Raw genomic sequence first — 15,638 nt, 5'->3', positions numbered from 1 at the left:
CAAACCAACAAAAGTTCAGGTCATCAAATTTGTGTTTATTGATTGACCAGGATGTCTTTATGGGTCAAATAAAAACAGATACACAGAGGAATTTCTGCACAGATGCAATAAGTGCTTTTTTTTTCTTCCCTGGGAAACGGGTGCTGAAGGTGCATTGCAGACTCCTGTCAGAGTGATTTAGAACATTTACAAAAACGTGATTTTGTAGCATGTGCAAGGCTGGCAGCTCTCTCACTGCTTGGGGTCATAAAAGGTTGAGAACAAATGAAAGCGCCGCTCAAATACTCACATTCACAGTGATTATATGTGACACAGGTGCCACTAAAAAGTAGAAAAACAAATCCAGCTTCACAAAATCACAACGGGAAATCTAAAACAAACAAGAATAAACACAGCATAAATATTCTTCTTTGTAGGGTTACATGCGTGTGACTGCAGATGACAATGACAGCCAGGCAGCCTAATCAAGAATCTTTATTATGAGATATCAAACATTAGCACAAGCTCTGCCCACTAGAGAGCAGATATAGAGGGTGATGGCCACATGAGAGTCCAGATCCACAGAACAAACAAAACGAAGAAATGCAGCTGCCTGAAGGGTAGTGCAGTAACAGGAAGTCCGAGATAGAGGTATGGGGCCATGAAGAGGTGAGAGGTCAGAGGTTCATTTGTAAAGCCTCAGAATGGATGTTCGGAGACAAATATTGTGAGGCGGATGATTGAACTGCCTCGGAAGTTGATGACGTTGTTAACAGTAACCATCTCTAGATCTAGAACGATGGTCTTTGGTCCTTTAATGGGCCGAGCCAGAACCAAAGTTGCGCTGATGTTACTGGTTTGCTGTGGGGGAAAAAAAGGGAAAGAATGTTTTCATATTTTATTAATTAATTCTGAGTCACTGTTTCTTGAAACACTGTTTGCACACACTTGTGGAAAATATGTAAAAACATACTCTTTCAACTATTTCACATGGTATTTGATTAGCTAAGGGACTCCTAGGACCTATAAAGATGTTGTGGTTTGGCTTCAGAGTGATTTTGAAGGAAAATCTTTTAGAAATCCTACAGCGCCATCTAGTGGTCACCTTTATATATAAACTAACATTCAAATGCATCCTGTCTGTAAGATCTTTAATTGCATTGTTTTTTTTTTTAAATAAGTCTCTTATAGTCACCATGGCTGCATTTATTTGATGAAAAATACAGTAACATTGTAAAATATTCTTAACATTTAAAATAAGTGTTTTATATTTGAATATATTTTAAAATATAATTTATTGTTCTGATGGTAAAGCTGAATTTTCAGCAGCCATTACTCCAGTCTTCAGTGTCACACGATCCTACAGAAATCATTCTAATATGCAATTTTTGTCTTCAAAATACATTTCTTCTCATTATTCATCTTTATTAATTTGGTGCTCAAGAAACATTTCTTATTATCGCAATCAAATCAGTTGTGCTTGGAAAGCGTGAATCTTTTTCAGGGTTTTTTGATGAATAGCAAGTTAAAAAGAACAGCATTTATTTACCATAGAATTATATTGTAACATTATAAATGTCTTTACTATGCCTTTTGATCAAATGAATACATCGACAGAAGCATTCATTTCTTAAAAAAATTGTTGACCCCAAACTTTTCAACATTAATGTAAGTGTTTTACAACAGTAATCAGTTGTACAAACAGAAGCCCATTTACCCGCATGTAAAACTCTCGCCCCTCATTGCCAGACTTGATCTGAAAGATGTAAAATGCTCCAGGGTAACGGGTGGTGGCCTGCATTTGAAATATATCGGCAGGAACACTTCGGCCAGAAGACAAATCCATATGCCTGTACAGGATAGTAAAGGGTCTTTCCCGACACGCAGGATTCTCCGCAGAACACATGCACTGACTGAGAGAGAAAGAAAGAGAGAAACATATTCAGAACACGCTGTAACTGTTCAACAACAACAAAAAAAAGTCAAATGACTGACTAAAGCAGACAGGTTTTCTGTTGTCAAACATCGTGAACTCACTTGTCACTGAGCTCTATGTAAGGTGGATAACATATAAGAGGGTCCAGACATGTGTAACCTCCCTGGAAATTGAAACACACTTGTGCTGTTGTACAGGTGTTGTTACCAGACTCACATTCATTGAGGTCTTGGAAATAAAACACACAACAGACAGAAGTAGGGTTATCATCATAATCATCAGGATTCATGATCATTAACAGCAACAATAACAACACCACCAATTTAAAAGAAGCTAAACGGTGCAGCAGATGTGAAATATTTGTTTAATATCCAAAAGTTCTGCAAATGGCTAAGGTAAATGGCTAATGCCAATAGCAAAAATAAATATTTGTCTATTAACGGCCGTGAATACTTCTTACTTGCTATGAATTTTATTTTATATATAAAAAAATATATATATAGTAAGTATATTACTATTCTATACATATTATGCATACTGAAGGAAAACAATGTAATCATCGCTACAGCATCATATACAACACAAAAATATTTGTCTCTCTGTAAAAACTGCACAACATAATTTAGTTTTAGTGGTTTAATTTGAGAAATATTCCACGTCCCAACAAGGAGAAATGCATCTTAGTAGGTTAACATTTAGAAAAAAATATAAATGATTCCAGAAAATCACATTGAAAGAAGCACATAAACCTTCACAGCTCCTTCACATAAACCTGTGATACCTTCACAGCTCCTTCCATCTTCATACACGTAATATCCAGGCGGACACACACAGGAGAATGATCCTGGTGTGTTCACACACGTGTGCTGACAAAGGAAGTCTGAGAAACTGCACTCATCCAGATCTGAGAATGGGTAGTGATAAAGACAGACACATTACACACTTTCAGTGCACACAGTCACACAAAAAAAGTCAGGCAACAAAGATCTTAAAACTCTCTAAAACCTCTAAATTGGGACCTTCCTGTTCCCAGCCCCCTATTTTTTCTAAGCATCTCTTCTCCTCCTCTGATTACCATTGCAGGTGGTCCCATCAGAGGCGAGCTCGAAGCCCTCGTCACAGGTACACATGAATGAGCCGTATGTGTTCAAACAGCCGTGAGAGCATGGGTTTGTCGCACACTCGTCCACATCTGATGAGAGCGGAAAAGGATGAAGGTGGCAGATTTTCAGCAATCTATCGAGCTAAACAATAATGATCGCACTAATATGATATTCCTGTGTATATGTTCACCTTGGCATGTCCTGCTATCTGCATTAAGGAATCCAGGGCTACAGGAGCAGGAATATGAGCCAGGGACGTTTGCGCACAGCTGCTGGCAGTAACCATAGCGACACTCATCAATGTCTAAAGAAAGGTGAGTTAGAGAGTACTAAATACACAAACAGTAGTCACAACTGAATTAAGACATTGATTAGTGTCAAATAAGATTGATTATTGATTATTATTTCAGCACTCCAACAAACAAAACTAGATTACAAAATTTACTGTAACTGTAAGAGAAACTGACTTGTCATAATTTAACTGTTAAAAAAACAGTAACTGGACTTTAATTTACACTAGTGTTCAAAATTTTGGGGTTGATATGAATTGCAATGTTTTTGAAAGAAATGTCCTATGCTCACCGAGGCTGAATTTATTAGATCAAAAATACAATAAATACAGTAATATAGTGAAATATTATTAAAATTTAAAAGAAGTGTTTTCTATTTTAGAATACTTTGAAACGTAATTTATTCCTGTGATGCAAAGATGAATTTTAGCATTACTTCAGTGTCACATGATCCTTGAGAAATCATTGTAAAATGCTGATTTGGTGCTCAAGAAACAATTGTTCTTATTATTAATGTTGAAAACAGTTGTGCTGCATTATATTTTTGTTGAAACTATGATGCATTTTTAGAGCATACAGTATAACATCAAATCAGCCATTTTTAATGTCTGTAAATCATACCTTGGCACTGTCCACCCACCAGCCAGTAGCCCTCAGTACATGAGCAGGTATATCCACCAGCTGTATTTATACACACCTGAGTTGGGTTACATTGGTGTGACTGTGTCTCACATTCATCAACATCTAAAAAAAAAAAAAAAAAAAAAGTCACTTTAGAAACTTGTCTGAAACGATTCACCCTTATGGAAACAGAAATATTTGGGAATATACTGCAAAATATAATGTGATATATTACATAATACATTTCCATCTGAACTATGGTTTATGTTTTTAAATATATTGCATTATATGCATTGACCATGAATGTCATATATATATATATATATATATATATATATATATATATATATATATATATACAGAAAAGAAGACAAAAATAGCATTACATGTAATATTCATAAGGTTTTATCCTACATATATATACATGTTCCGATATAAATGTGAATTATGTACACACAAATATATAGTACACATTCACAGAATGAGTTACAGCAGACTTTTTTACTAACTGTTGAAGGAGAATAAATCTTAAAACTAAGCTTTATTTCATGTGGTTTGTTAAATATGAACATAGGGGGAGATCTGTTAGTGTTTAATATTGTATTATTTTGGAATTTAAAAGGGTTTCTAGTGTGTCTGAGTTTTTGGGGTTACCATTGTTCTGAAGAGTAGAGCCTGTGGTTAGATTGACAAATGGCTAAATACCAATAAGCCTATATGTTACTTTATTTAAAATGCAATGGCTGTGCACGCTGATAGTCTCTTTGCTAAATACTTTAGAAAATACAAAATACTTTTGTTCATTATATGGCTCGGCTCGGTGTTCATCTTCAGTTCTCTCTTCACAGCAGTTCAGTCAGTGTACTGTTTGAGTGCATGAATTACTCCGGGATATTGGTCTATTTTAACTCAGAGGGAGTGTCAGCCACATTAAACAAGTTAACAGCTTAAGTCATTTGTGGATTAATGCGTATTGGATACGCGAACAGTTTAAAACGATTCAGTTCTATTTGGTGGAACTGGTTCAAGAAGATCCGGTTACATCGAATGATTCGTTCGCGAACTGGATATCACTAAACTGCAGTGCTGTGAATGTGCTCACAACCGACCCGGAACAGAAGACAATGATGAATAAAGTCTTAGTTTTTGCTATTTTTGGACCAAAATGTATTTTTGATGCTTCAAAAGATTCTAACTGACCCTCTGATGTCACATGAACTACTTTTATGATGTTTTTCTTACCTTTCTGGACATGGACAGTATACTGTACACACAGCTTCAATGGAGGGACTGAGAGCTCTCGGACTAAATCTAAAATATCTTAAACTGTGTTCTGAAGATAAACGGTGGTCTCACGGGTTTGGAACGACATGAGGGGGAGTTATTAATAACATCATTTTGGTTTTTCTATGAACTAACTCTTTAACTGCAACTGTATTACCAGTGTTGTTTAAAATCTCTTAACATGTGGGAAGACGCCAGCGCACAGAAGGGTTCATTGTTCACATTAGTTCAGAGTTACTGCTAGTTTTAGTGTAAAATAATGCAATTCACTTCATAAACTATAACTTACATCATTAAAAAGGTCCACGACTCAAGTTTCATATCGATCTCGACTTCGTTTTTCATTTACATAACTCCTGGCATAAATTAATAAATGACTGTCATTGTAAGAAAAAAAAAAAAAAAAACTCAAGTCATTTTGGTTTAGTTTTGTCATGCCCACGAGTTTAATGAATAAACAAACCCGCGTGACCAGAGCAACCTGAGGTTATCAGAGATTGATTGATAAAATATTTGTATCAATAAAATACAATAAATAAAATATTTTTATCAGTCCCACAGTCCGTTGATCGTGTCTCTTATGTAATATATGTGCATATAAGGCTATTATCATTTTTAGCATCATATATATACTATATTATATCCAGGTGGATGCTGCCCACTGGTGGTGGTGGAGAGACCCCCACATGATTGTAAAGCGCTTTGGGTGTACAACAATACACAATAAAGCGCTTTATAAAGGCATAATTAATTTATTCATTCATATAGGCTAACCGTATATAATAACTGATAATAATATTATATTAAATAGGGCTATATTTTTATTGTTATGCTTATTTCCCCTTTCAATTTGTGTATTGCTTACCTAATTAACGTTCTGTGATAAATTAGTGATTTAAATTACAAATTAATTAATTAATTTATAATTCTAGTAATTATTATTATAGGATAAGGATATTTATATAGTTATAGTAATTCTGGATATCATCAGCATAGTTGTGATAGGCAGTTTGGTTCTTTCTTATTATTTGACTTTTTGGGACCATATACAGGCTAAACAAAAGCAGTCCAAGGATTGAGCCGTGTGGGACTCCACATGTCATGAAGGTCCAAGTAGATTTATGCTCTCCTATACTCACATAATAACCTCTCCCTAATAAGTATGACCTGAACCATTTGATAACCATCTCAGAAAGTCTGACCCAGTTTTCCAGTCTCTCTAGTAGTATGTATGTTATGATCAAAAGTGTCAAATGCAGCACTGAGATCTAGTAAGACTAGCACTGATAATTTGCCATTATCTGAATTTAAGCAACTATCATTTATTATCTTAATGAACGATGTCTCTGTGCTGTGATAAGGTCTGAAACCAGACTGAAAATGGTCCAGGTATCTATTTGAGTTTAGGTATTTGTTCAGCTGATTACCTTTTCAATAATCTTGCCTATAAAAGGAAGATCTGATATTGGTCTAAAGTTGCATAATACTGTGTTATCAAGATTGCCCTTTTTCAGAAAGGGTTTAACAACTGTAGTTTTCAGGGAGTTTGGAAAAGTCCCAGAAAGAAGTTAGGCATTCACCACTTCTAAGAGATCTGCTTCTAAACAGTTAAGCACACGTTTGAAAAAAATATGTGGGAAGTGTGTCAAGATAGCAGGTTGACGATTTAAGGTGCTGCTGTCCTATTTCTTCCAAAATGTTGCTATACATTTCTTTAAAAGCAGACATATCTTCTTTCTGATACTGCAGTCAAATCTGTCTGACCTCTGCATTACTTGGGGATGTGCTTACCGCCTTCCTGATATTATTGACCTTCTCAGAAAAGAAGTAAGAACTCATTGCATTTGCTGTCAGAGAGCATTTAACTGGCAATCTGACATGGGAGGTTTGTTAGTCTCTCAACAGTATCAAAAAGAGTGTTGTTTAATTTAAGGTTTGAGAAGAACGTTTGACTAGCTGTGGCTAGTTTCACATTAAAAGCATGAAGGAAATCCCCTGCATTAGCAAAACAGTCAAACTCTGAGGAAATCACTGATAGCATTTCTGTGAAATCTTCAACAAAGGCTGGAGAGTATTTTGGAGGCCTGTAAATAATGATAAACAGAATGTGTGACGCACCTTTCAATACAATCCCTAGATATTCAAAAGACAAGTACTGACCAAATGACACTTACTTGCTTGCATTGATAGACATCTTTAAATAAAGCAGCTACAACTATCACATCTTAAACAAATAGCTAGTCTTACACAACACATTTCCAAAACTGTCTCGCACCACTCTCGCACACACATTATCAGCACAATTCCTTATGAGGACATCATATGCCTTCAATACCCAAAAAAGCACCCTTGGTTCTCAGACCATGAAGTCACATATTTTAAAAGTAAGCAAACATTACTATGAAAATGATGAGGGTGTGATTGATTTGGGGGGTTGGGGACCGTGTGAAAGCCAAATAATTCATTTCTTTTGGTCAAAGCTGCCAACAGTCCCACTGTTACTATTTTGGTAGAGTGATGCAATGGGTCCTGGCAAGCCAAGCTGAAATTCCATAATAAGTTACTTGTGCACTTTTAAATTACCCATTCACTTGCATTTGGCATTTCAACGAAAGTACCTTATCTTGCAGTACAATCACAAAGGCAGTCACCTGTTTTGCATTACACCTACCTGCAATTGAACTTGTGTGATAACTTTTAAGGTCAAATCCTTAACTATTTTACAGCTTGTTAATACTAGACATCATCATTGCAGCTAGGTCTGATAGCAGAGATGCGGCCTTATGAGACATGAGGCACAGCTGGGCGCCAGAGAGTGAAGGAGAGCATCTGGATTACATGTGTACTATCACACACGTCTGATCTGAGGTGAAAGGATCTGGAGCATTCTGGGAATGCCAGCATTTTAGAGCTCAGAACTGATCCAGAGATTATACAGTACATTTTCCACAAGATTTAAATGAGTATCAGAGGAAAAAGGTAAATGAAAGAGATGGAAACGTGTCTGCATGTAAAAGAGGACGAGAGATCGATGACATAATATGTCAACAGCTGCTATTATTCATGTGGTCAGAATAATGACTTTGACTAGATTTTTAACAAGTTTACTATGTTACAATTCATTAAATTTAACAAGGGGCCCAAACACAAAATGTTGCTGAGGTCATTAAATCTAATCTTCACATCAGAGATGTGGAAAATCTGTAATTCTGTATGGATTTACACGTGGTAAATGTGTTAAAATGAGCTCATAACACTGATTGCTAGCTGAAAGCAAAATCAACAAACAAATACACAAGAGGGTGGGGAATTAATATAAATGATGGGTATTACAATTCACACTCACAAAACATGCTTGTCTTATTAAAACAAAACAGTTCATCAAACAAACAAGACACATGCAAGACAAATCTTTTCAGCCATGCAAAACTTAAAGATGATTAATATGAACAAAGAGGTTGAGGTCATACAAGGACCCAAAAATCTGGCACCAACTCAAAACTCTTGCTTCCATACGCACATCTTCATTCCAGAAATTGTTTATATTGTATTATGTATTATATCAAAGGCATTTACAATCTGCCACTGCAGTAGTAGTGGGACAGTGAAGCAACACTTCACATAGACTATGTAAGTTAGTTGCATTCATGAAATTAACACGACGTGTACAGTGTGCCAGAGTGGTAATTATCTTTGGTGTGGAATGTCTAGAGCAGCCACAACGAGAGTCTTATTTGAGAGTGAAATACAGTAAAACAATAGCATAAATTACAGCTAGAGGAGGAAATTTGAAAATGAACCTCCTTACCTGCGGAATCAGAAATATCTCCAGCAACTCTTAGGAGCTGCTCAACTTTATATTCCCCATGAATTATGTGGAAGTCGCGGCCTAATGGTTAGAGTCGGACTCACAATCGGAGGATTGTGAGTTCGAGTCACGGGCTGGCAGGAATTGAAGGTGGGGGGAGTGCATGTTCAGTGCTCACTCCACCTTCAATACCATGACTGAGGTGCCCTTGAGGAAGGCACTGAACCCCCAACTGCTCCCCGGACGCCGCAGCATAAATGGCTGCCCACTGCTCTGGGTGTGTGTTCACTGCTCTGAATCTGTGTTCACTGCTTGTGTGTGTGCACTTTCGATGGGTTAATAGCAGAGCATGAATTCTGAGTATGGGTCACCATACTTGGCTGTCACGTCGCATCACTTTCACTTTTTTAGCTTGATCTACACTGTCCTACACTGACTTTACACAGAAAATAGTAATAATAAAAAAATATTTATTTGTTACCATTCAAAAGTTAGGGTTCAGTAAGATTTTTTGCATCATTTCATCAATACATCATTTTAGCAAGGATGACTTAAACTGATCAAACCCAAAACTTATGAATGCTGGTTTATTTTGTTTAAATAGCATGATTATATATAAAGTTAAATGAATCGGAAGTAATAATGACAGCATACCTCAATTTCCAGACGACCCACTAAGCTAGAACACATTTATTAGTCTGCAGTACTAACCCACTCCACATTTGCCGACAGACACCAGTAACAGTCCCACAGCCTGAGTAGGTAAGTTTCAACCTGACAAAAATCAAATAATTTTTTGGGATATTTTTCAAGTTAATAAAGTTAATTAAAGCATGAAAATGACAGTGGGCAAACAGCATCTCTGAAAATACATAAACACACTGTACAAAGGACACTTAAAATATCACAGCTGGTCGATGACAGATCTTATTTAACAACCAGTGACCTCATGTTTGGCATGAGCAACCACAGATGCTGAGATTGCAATGGTTTGTCTACACGATTTTTCAAGATTTGTCGAAATGAAACTTAAAACGCTGTTGTATTGAATGTCTCAGTAGCTCTATAAAACCATTACCTTTGTCCAAAATCTTGTACAGGACATAACATTCGTCTTCATTATTCAGTCCAAGTTTTTCCCAGGTCAAGATTCAGACAATTCTGAGTGTATCTGTGCATGTATCTTCTTTATAACATGGCTGTCTTGGGCTTAAAAGGTAACAAACCTATTGTATGTTTCTGCAGAGGAGCAAGAGAGGACTGGAGAATGCATTAACTGCAAAGACTGGCACCAATTCGAGACAAATCCGCAGACCATATCGAAAAATACAGCAAGCAGTCATTCGTGCTACTATTTATCAAATGGCACGTGAAATAGGTCTGACATGCATAAAGACTCTGACGACAGATTATAACACCTATCTAGATACTATCTTCACCATCAAGTTAGGCACATCAACCACAACTCCTTCAAAAACAGCTAGAAGCCTTGGAGTTATGATTGATGATCAGCTGACTTTCTCAGACCACATTGTTAAAACTGTCCGATCCTGCAGATAAGCTTTATTCAACATCAAGAAGATCAGACCCTTTCTTTGAGAACATGCTGCACAACTCCTTGTTCAAGCTCTTGTTCTGTCCAGGCTGGACTATTGCAATGCCCTCTTGGCAGGTCTTCCAGCCAATTCTATCAATCCTTTACAATTAATCCAGAATGCGGCAGCAAGATTAATTTTTAATGAGCCAAATAGAATACACGTCACATTACTGTTTACAGATTTGTACTGGCTAAAATTCAAGGCATTGATGTTTGCCTACAAAACTACCACGGCTCTGCACCCATTTACCTAAATTTGTTACTTCAGACTTATGTGCCCTCTAGAAGCTTGCGTTCTGCAAGTGAACGTCACTTGATTGTACCATCCCAAAGAAACACAAAGTCACTTTTACAGACTTATAAATTAAATGTTCCCTCCAGGTGGAATGACCTCCCCAACTCAATCCGAGCAGCTGAGTCCTCAGCCATCTTTAAGAATTGGCTTAAAACACATCTCTTCCATCTTTATTTGACCCTCTAATTTTAACACTCACTATTCTAATTCTATTCTTTAAAAAAAACTAACTACCTTTCTAATCTTTTTGTATTCTATTTTCTTTTCATTTATTATGCAATTGTGTTTGTGTGTGTGTGTGTGTGTGAAGACATCTAACACTAGCTTGCTCTATTCTTTTTTTATTCTATCTGTTTTCTATGTATTTATTATATTATTTAAAAGCCCATGCTACGTGTACTGTGTTAACCTAACTGAGACTTGTTATAGCACTTATATATCATTACTCTTTTTGTTGTTTTTGATTGCTTCCAGTGTACTCATTTGTAAGTCGCTTTGGATAAAAGCGTCTGCTAAATGAATAAATGTAAACGTAAATGTAATCTACATCAAAGAAATAAAACACAAGATATATACCCCGACACCACAATCAGCTCAACAATTTCAACAGAAGCAGATCACAGAGTCAATTACAAACTGATGATTTACAGTATGACAATGAATAAGACACTCTAAAAACATCTCATTGAATTGTAATGTTGGATCCCAGTAAGAAGGGCTAAATGCTAGTTGATGTGTGTCTTCCTGCCTCTTCACAAGGTGTAGTTTGTTCTGAGGTTCCACAGTATTTTGTGGTTCCACACTAATGACTGTTCAAGTCCAAATTATGAGATTCATTCTGCTGAAGTCTTTAAGATGCCACTCAACCCACCGCAACCATTATTAAATTACAGTCCAGCACAGAACTGGTTCTTTACCTCATTTCAGAGCGAGAAGACCCATGGACTATTGCAGAAAATGAAGTAAACATAAGACCACAACCTGATGTGACCCAAAGTGAGTATCGACCACATCTCAAAGAGTTTTCTTAGCTTGTGTTATGTATTATAAAGAAATGGCTTTACATTCAGCAGACATATATTGTTACAGTGGCTGTATCCCTGAAGTAATATATGGTAAAATATTATCATATATGGTCATTTACAATACCAGCCAAAAGTGTGCACATACTTGACTAACTGACTGAATAAAAAGCTGTTGATCTTAATAAATTAAATAAAGTCTTAAATCAAATCTTCGAAGATAATTATTGTGCATGCATATTTCTTAACAAAAATACATTTCAATATAAAAGCTTTTTAAATGGTTGGCCTGGTCTAGATGATAAAGTAAAAGCAGTCAAGACCATTATATGGCTGGCCAGGCAAACTAAGATCGCCTGACAAGCCAGGGATGTGTATCAAATCTTCTGGGTCTGAACCTACAACCTTTCAGGTGCTATCTTTAACTAACATGGCTGGGATAGTGGAATATATAGGAGCAGGAGACAAACTTACCAACACAAGTGCCATCAGCACCAAGTGAATATCCAAGGACGCAGGGAGTGGACCGGCTCACTATTGGGTAGCTCGGACCAGGGCCTGGACCAGTACCTGCTCCCACAGGAGGAACATTAGGAATGAATGGTTCAGAATATCCCAAAGATCTGTCAGGGTAGGACTCTGCGGGATAGGAAGGCTCAGGGTAGAAGCGTGGACTGTTCCGGGCATAGGATTGGGAGTAGAATCCGCGGGGGATGCACAGGTATCCACCGTTCTGATTTACACACTGCATGTCACCTCGACATGGGTCTGAAAGTGTCCGGCACTCATCAATGTCTTAAAGCATATGTGAGAGGTGGCATTAACAGATGTATTTGAAACACAAGTTTCAATGAAGATATTAATAACATTGCAGAAATGCCACTAACCTATACACTGTCTGGCACGGCGGTCATAAGTAAATCCATCTGTGCAAGTCTGGAGAGAAACTCACATTTTATAGTCAGTCCAATAGATAAAAAACAGCAGTTTATGGAGTTCTTTTTTGTGCAAGTAGTTATGTAGAAGTAGTTTGATATTGCTATCGCATTTTAAAGTTAATTTTTCTGTTAAGGATGTACAACAGCACTGGAAAAGCAAAAAAACTAAAACAAAACAAGTGAGGCATTCTTATTACGACACGCGTTGAGCAACAGTGCCAAGCTTGAATGACTTAAAACAGAAATTCATTTACCTGACTTCTCCCGGAGTGAATGCAGCATATGACATATATTAAAACTGACAACATTCTGTAAATAAAAAACAAAATGCCTGGTTAAATCTTTCTGAAAATAAGAAACACATGTAAATGTTTAAGTTTCATTCATTGGAATAAGCACTTGGAATCAACATTTTCTATAGGCTGAATCATTTTCACAATCATAATTTCATGGTTTACATATTAGTTTGAAGTCCTAGGATACTGATAAAAACGTATTCCTTAAAAATATCTAATAGCTGTTTTGATACGATCACTTATTGTCTTGTAAGGAATCTGTAAAATATGTTACTAGCAGGGTTTTCCGATTGTTCGTTATTTTTTTTTATTTTTTTTGGTAAATACTTTCAATTCCAATAGTGACAAGTATCAATTCAGTTAGTCACAATACTCATCACATACTAGCACTTATCAATTAGGTACTAGTTACCATCCCAATAATGTAAGTAACTATTCCATTGCTGCTGGTACCAAATTAGAAATATCTTGCAACCAAATTCTTTTGGGATCTGTGGTTCAGATATCAACTGTTCACTAGTATCCTTCTAGTTTCACCATAACTATCCATTGGCATTGTTAGCATTTATTCTATATCTATTCCAGTTTTCCTAGATAAATTGAAGACAGCTATGACCCGACTTTAGTATGAATAAGAATTATTCTGATTTCTCTGTACATATGACAAGCTAGATAAGCATTTGACAAGCAAGAATAGAAAACTGTTGGAATAGATACTAAAATCAAGAATGTAACCCCACTGAATTCAATGGAAGTTAGCTACTTGACACTTGTTACTTGTCACTTATAGAACGGTAGCTAATTGCAAATGAATGTAGTCTACCATTGACTAATTGAATAGATAGTCACTTTTGATAAAAGTACTAGTATCTAATCAATAGCCATTTCAAACAAACTATTCGGTATAGGATTACTTAGTGGCAATTCATAAATAAGCACAATGTCATAAAATAGATACTAGTTAGTTGTAAGTAAAGTAGCTATGCTATAACTTCTTACCATGAAGCACCATCTGTCTCATTAAACTCACCTTTTGTTGGTCGACCAACGAAAGCCACGTAGTACAAATGACATGTTTATGTGGATCCTTGTGGTTCCCTTGGAAAGATCTTCACACCGCCAACCAGTAAACTCCTCGGAATAGGAAAAGTGTTGATAAATGCCCAGAGCGCACAACGCAGTGCTCAAAGCGCCCCCTCCGCGTACGCGCGTTCACTTGAATGTCGGGACACTTTGGCTTTGGTCACCCGAAGCGGCCGCCCTGTCGACCGACGGCAAGGACGTGTGAGAACATTGACAAATAATAAGAAGAGGGTCTTGCTATCTAAAAAAAGAGAAAACTTGCTATGTTTCTCCTTACTCGGCCCACTCCACTGATTGTTTAGCAATGCAAATAAACGCGCCCCCAGAGCACTTGGCCAACAGCTGGATCCCATCAAAGACAGACAGCCCCCTTTGGAACGAAAGCGCGCCCAGGGAGCTGCCACAGACCCAAACGAGGAGAAGGAAGAAGGCAGTGAGGAAAACCGAGAAAGGAATCGATAAAATGACGCGTAATTAAATTGTAAGGCTCACCAGTCTGCTTAAATTTAGAGGGGGCTACTGTACGTGCCGGGGCCGGGTCATCACGTCAGACAGACTCCACCACCCAAAATCACTATGGCATAAAAATATTCGTCCAGGCTGTTAGTAAAATACAAAATTGCTCTCGCGTTAGTATTAGCGGAATGTCGAAAGTTTTTCAATATAACAAAAAATTACATATCACAATTAGCCTTTATGACCAAAACAGTTTATTTCACATAAGGTTTAACTTATATTATTATTGTTATTATTGAATTAAATTAAAATTTAGCAAACTGTTACAGACACCAGAGCCGTTGAAAAACTAAATGACAATCTGGGTTGGAACGTTAATGGATTTCTTGACAAATCTTGACTGTCGCGCACTGATTGGACAGCATACATTGAAAACAGTAAGTTTCACCCTGACCTGCATCCTATTAGCTATTGCGCAGTGTAAATACGCTGAAATAGCCTTGTACCGCTAACCTCTGAGCTGTTGACACACTCGGCCCACACACTCAACTGGAAGGTGCACATACACAGGCAGAATTTGTTTTTATTGTATCCTTTTATGTCAAATAACTTTGCTTTCGTCTTTTGATTCATTGGTTTTAGAATAGGTTTGGCAGCATCTAACAGGCCAGATGTGGACGGAATTCAGCAGGGAAGAATTTTTTCAGAGCTTTTTGGCATGGATCAGGCTAGAAGATGATGGAGTCAGTGGTCAAATCCCCAGCACACTGTCACACTCTCTCTCTCTGCTCACCTGAAATAACTCAACCATTCAGTGGCAACTGTGTGTACTTACGCACTACTTAAGAGCAAGTTTTTTGATAGATGCATGAGTTAAGTGTAGGCTACAATGAGCCTCTGAAAGCATCAGTAATATGTTACAGAACTTTT

General features: G+C 37.0%; 1 protein-coding gene across 1 annotated transcript; it reads right to left on the bottom strand.

Moving 5' to 3' along the window:
- Positions 1-14: 14 nt before the first annotated feature.
- On the bottom strand, positions 15-14,670 carry fbln5 (fibulin 5). The gene is made up of 11 exons (XM_052612816.1): positions 14,200-14,670; positions 13,128-13,182; positions 12,823-12,871; positions 12,410-12,730; positions 3,930-4,052; positions 3,209-3,322; positions 2,991-3,107; positions 2,697-2,819; positions 2,017-2,143; positions 1,697-1,892; positions 15-840 (listed from the first exon to the last, which is right to left on the bottom strand). Exons 1-11 carry the CDS (start codon positions 14,241-14,243, stop codon positions 679-681), a joined length of 1,431 nt encoding a protein of 476 aa, XP_052468776.1. The 5' UTR covers positions 14,244-14,670; the 3' UTR covers positions 15-678.
- Between the last annotated feature and the right edge of the window lie 968 nt (positions 14,671-15,638).

Source organism: Carassius gibelio, chromosome A13, assembly GCF_023724105.1.
Source record: "Carassius gibelio isolate Cgi1373 ecotype wild population from Czech Republic chromosome A13, carGib1.2-hapl.c, whole genome shotgun sequence".
Classification (NCBI taxonomy): domain Eukaryota; kingdom Metazoa; phylum Chordata; class Actinopteri; order Cypriniformes; family Cyprinidae; genus Carassius; species Carassius gibelio.
The sequence above is the reverse complement of the archived record's forward strand: the minus strand, read 5'-3'. Positions and strand labels throughout refer to the sequence as shown.

Coding starts and splice junctions, on each gene's coding strand:
- fbln5 (XM_052612816.1), bottom strand. CDS start 14,243: ATGTCATTTGTACTACGTGGCTTTCGTTGGTCGACCAACAAAAG. Junction 3,323..3,929: donor GGTGGGTGGACAGTGCCAAG/GTATGATTTACA, acceptor ACCTTTCTTTAG/ACATTGATGAGTGTCGCTAT. Junction 2,144..2,696: donor AGATGGAAGGAGCTGTGAAG/GTATCACAGGTT, acceptor TTTATTTCCAAG/ACCTCAATGAATGTGAGTCT.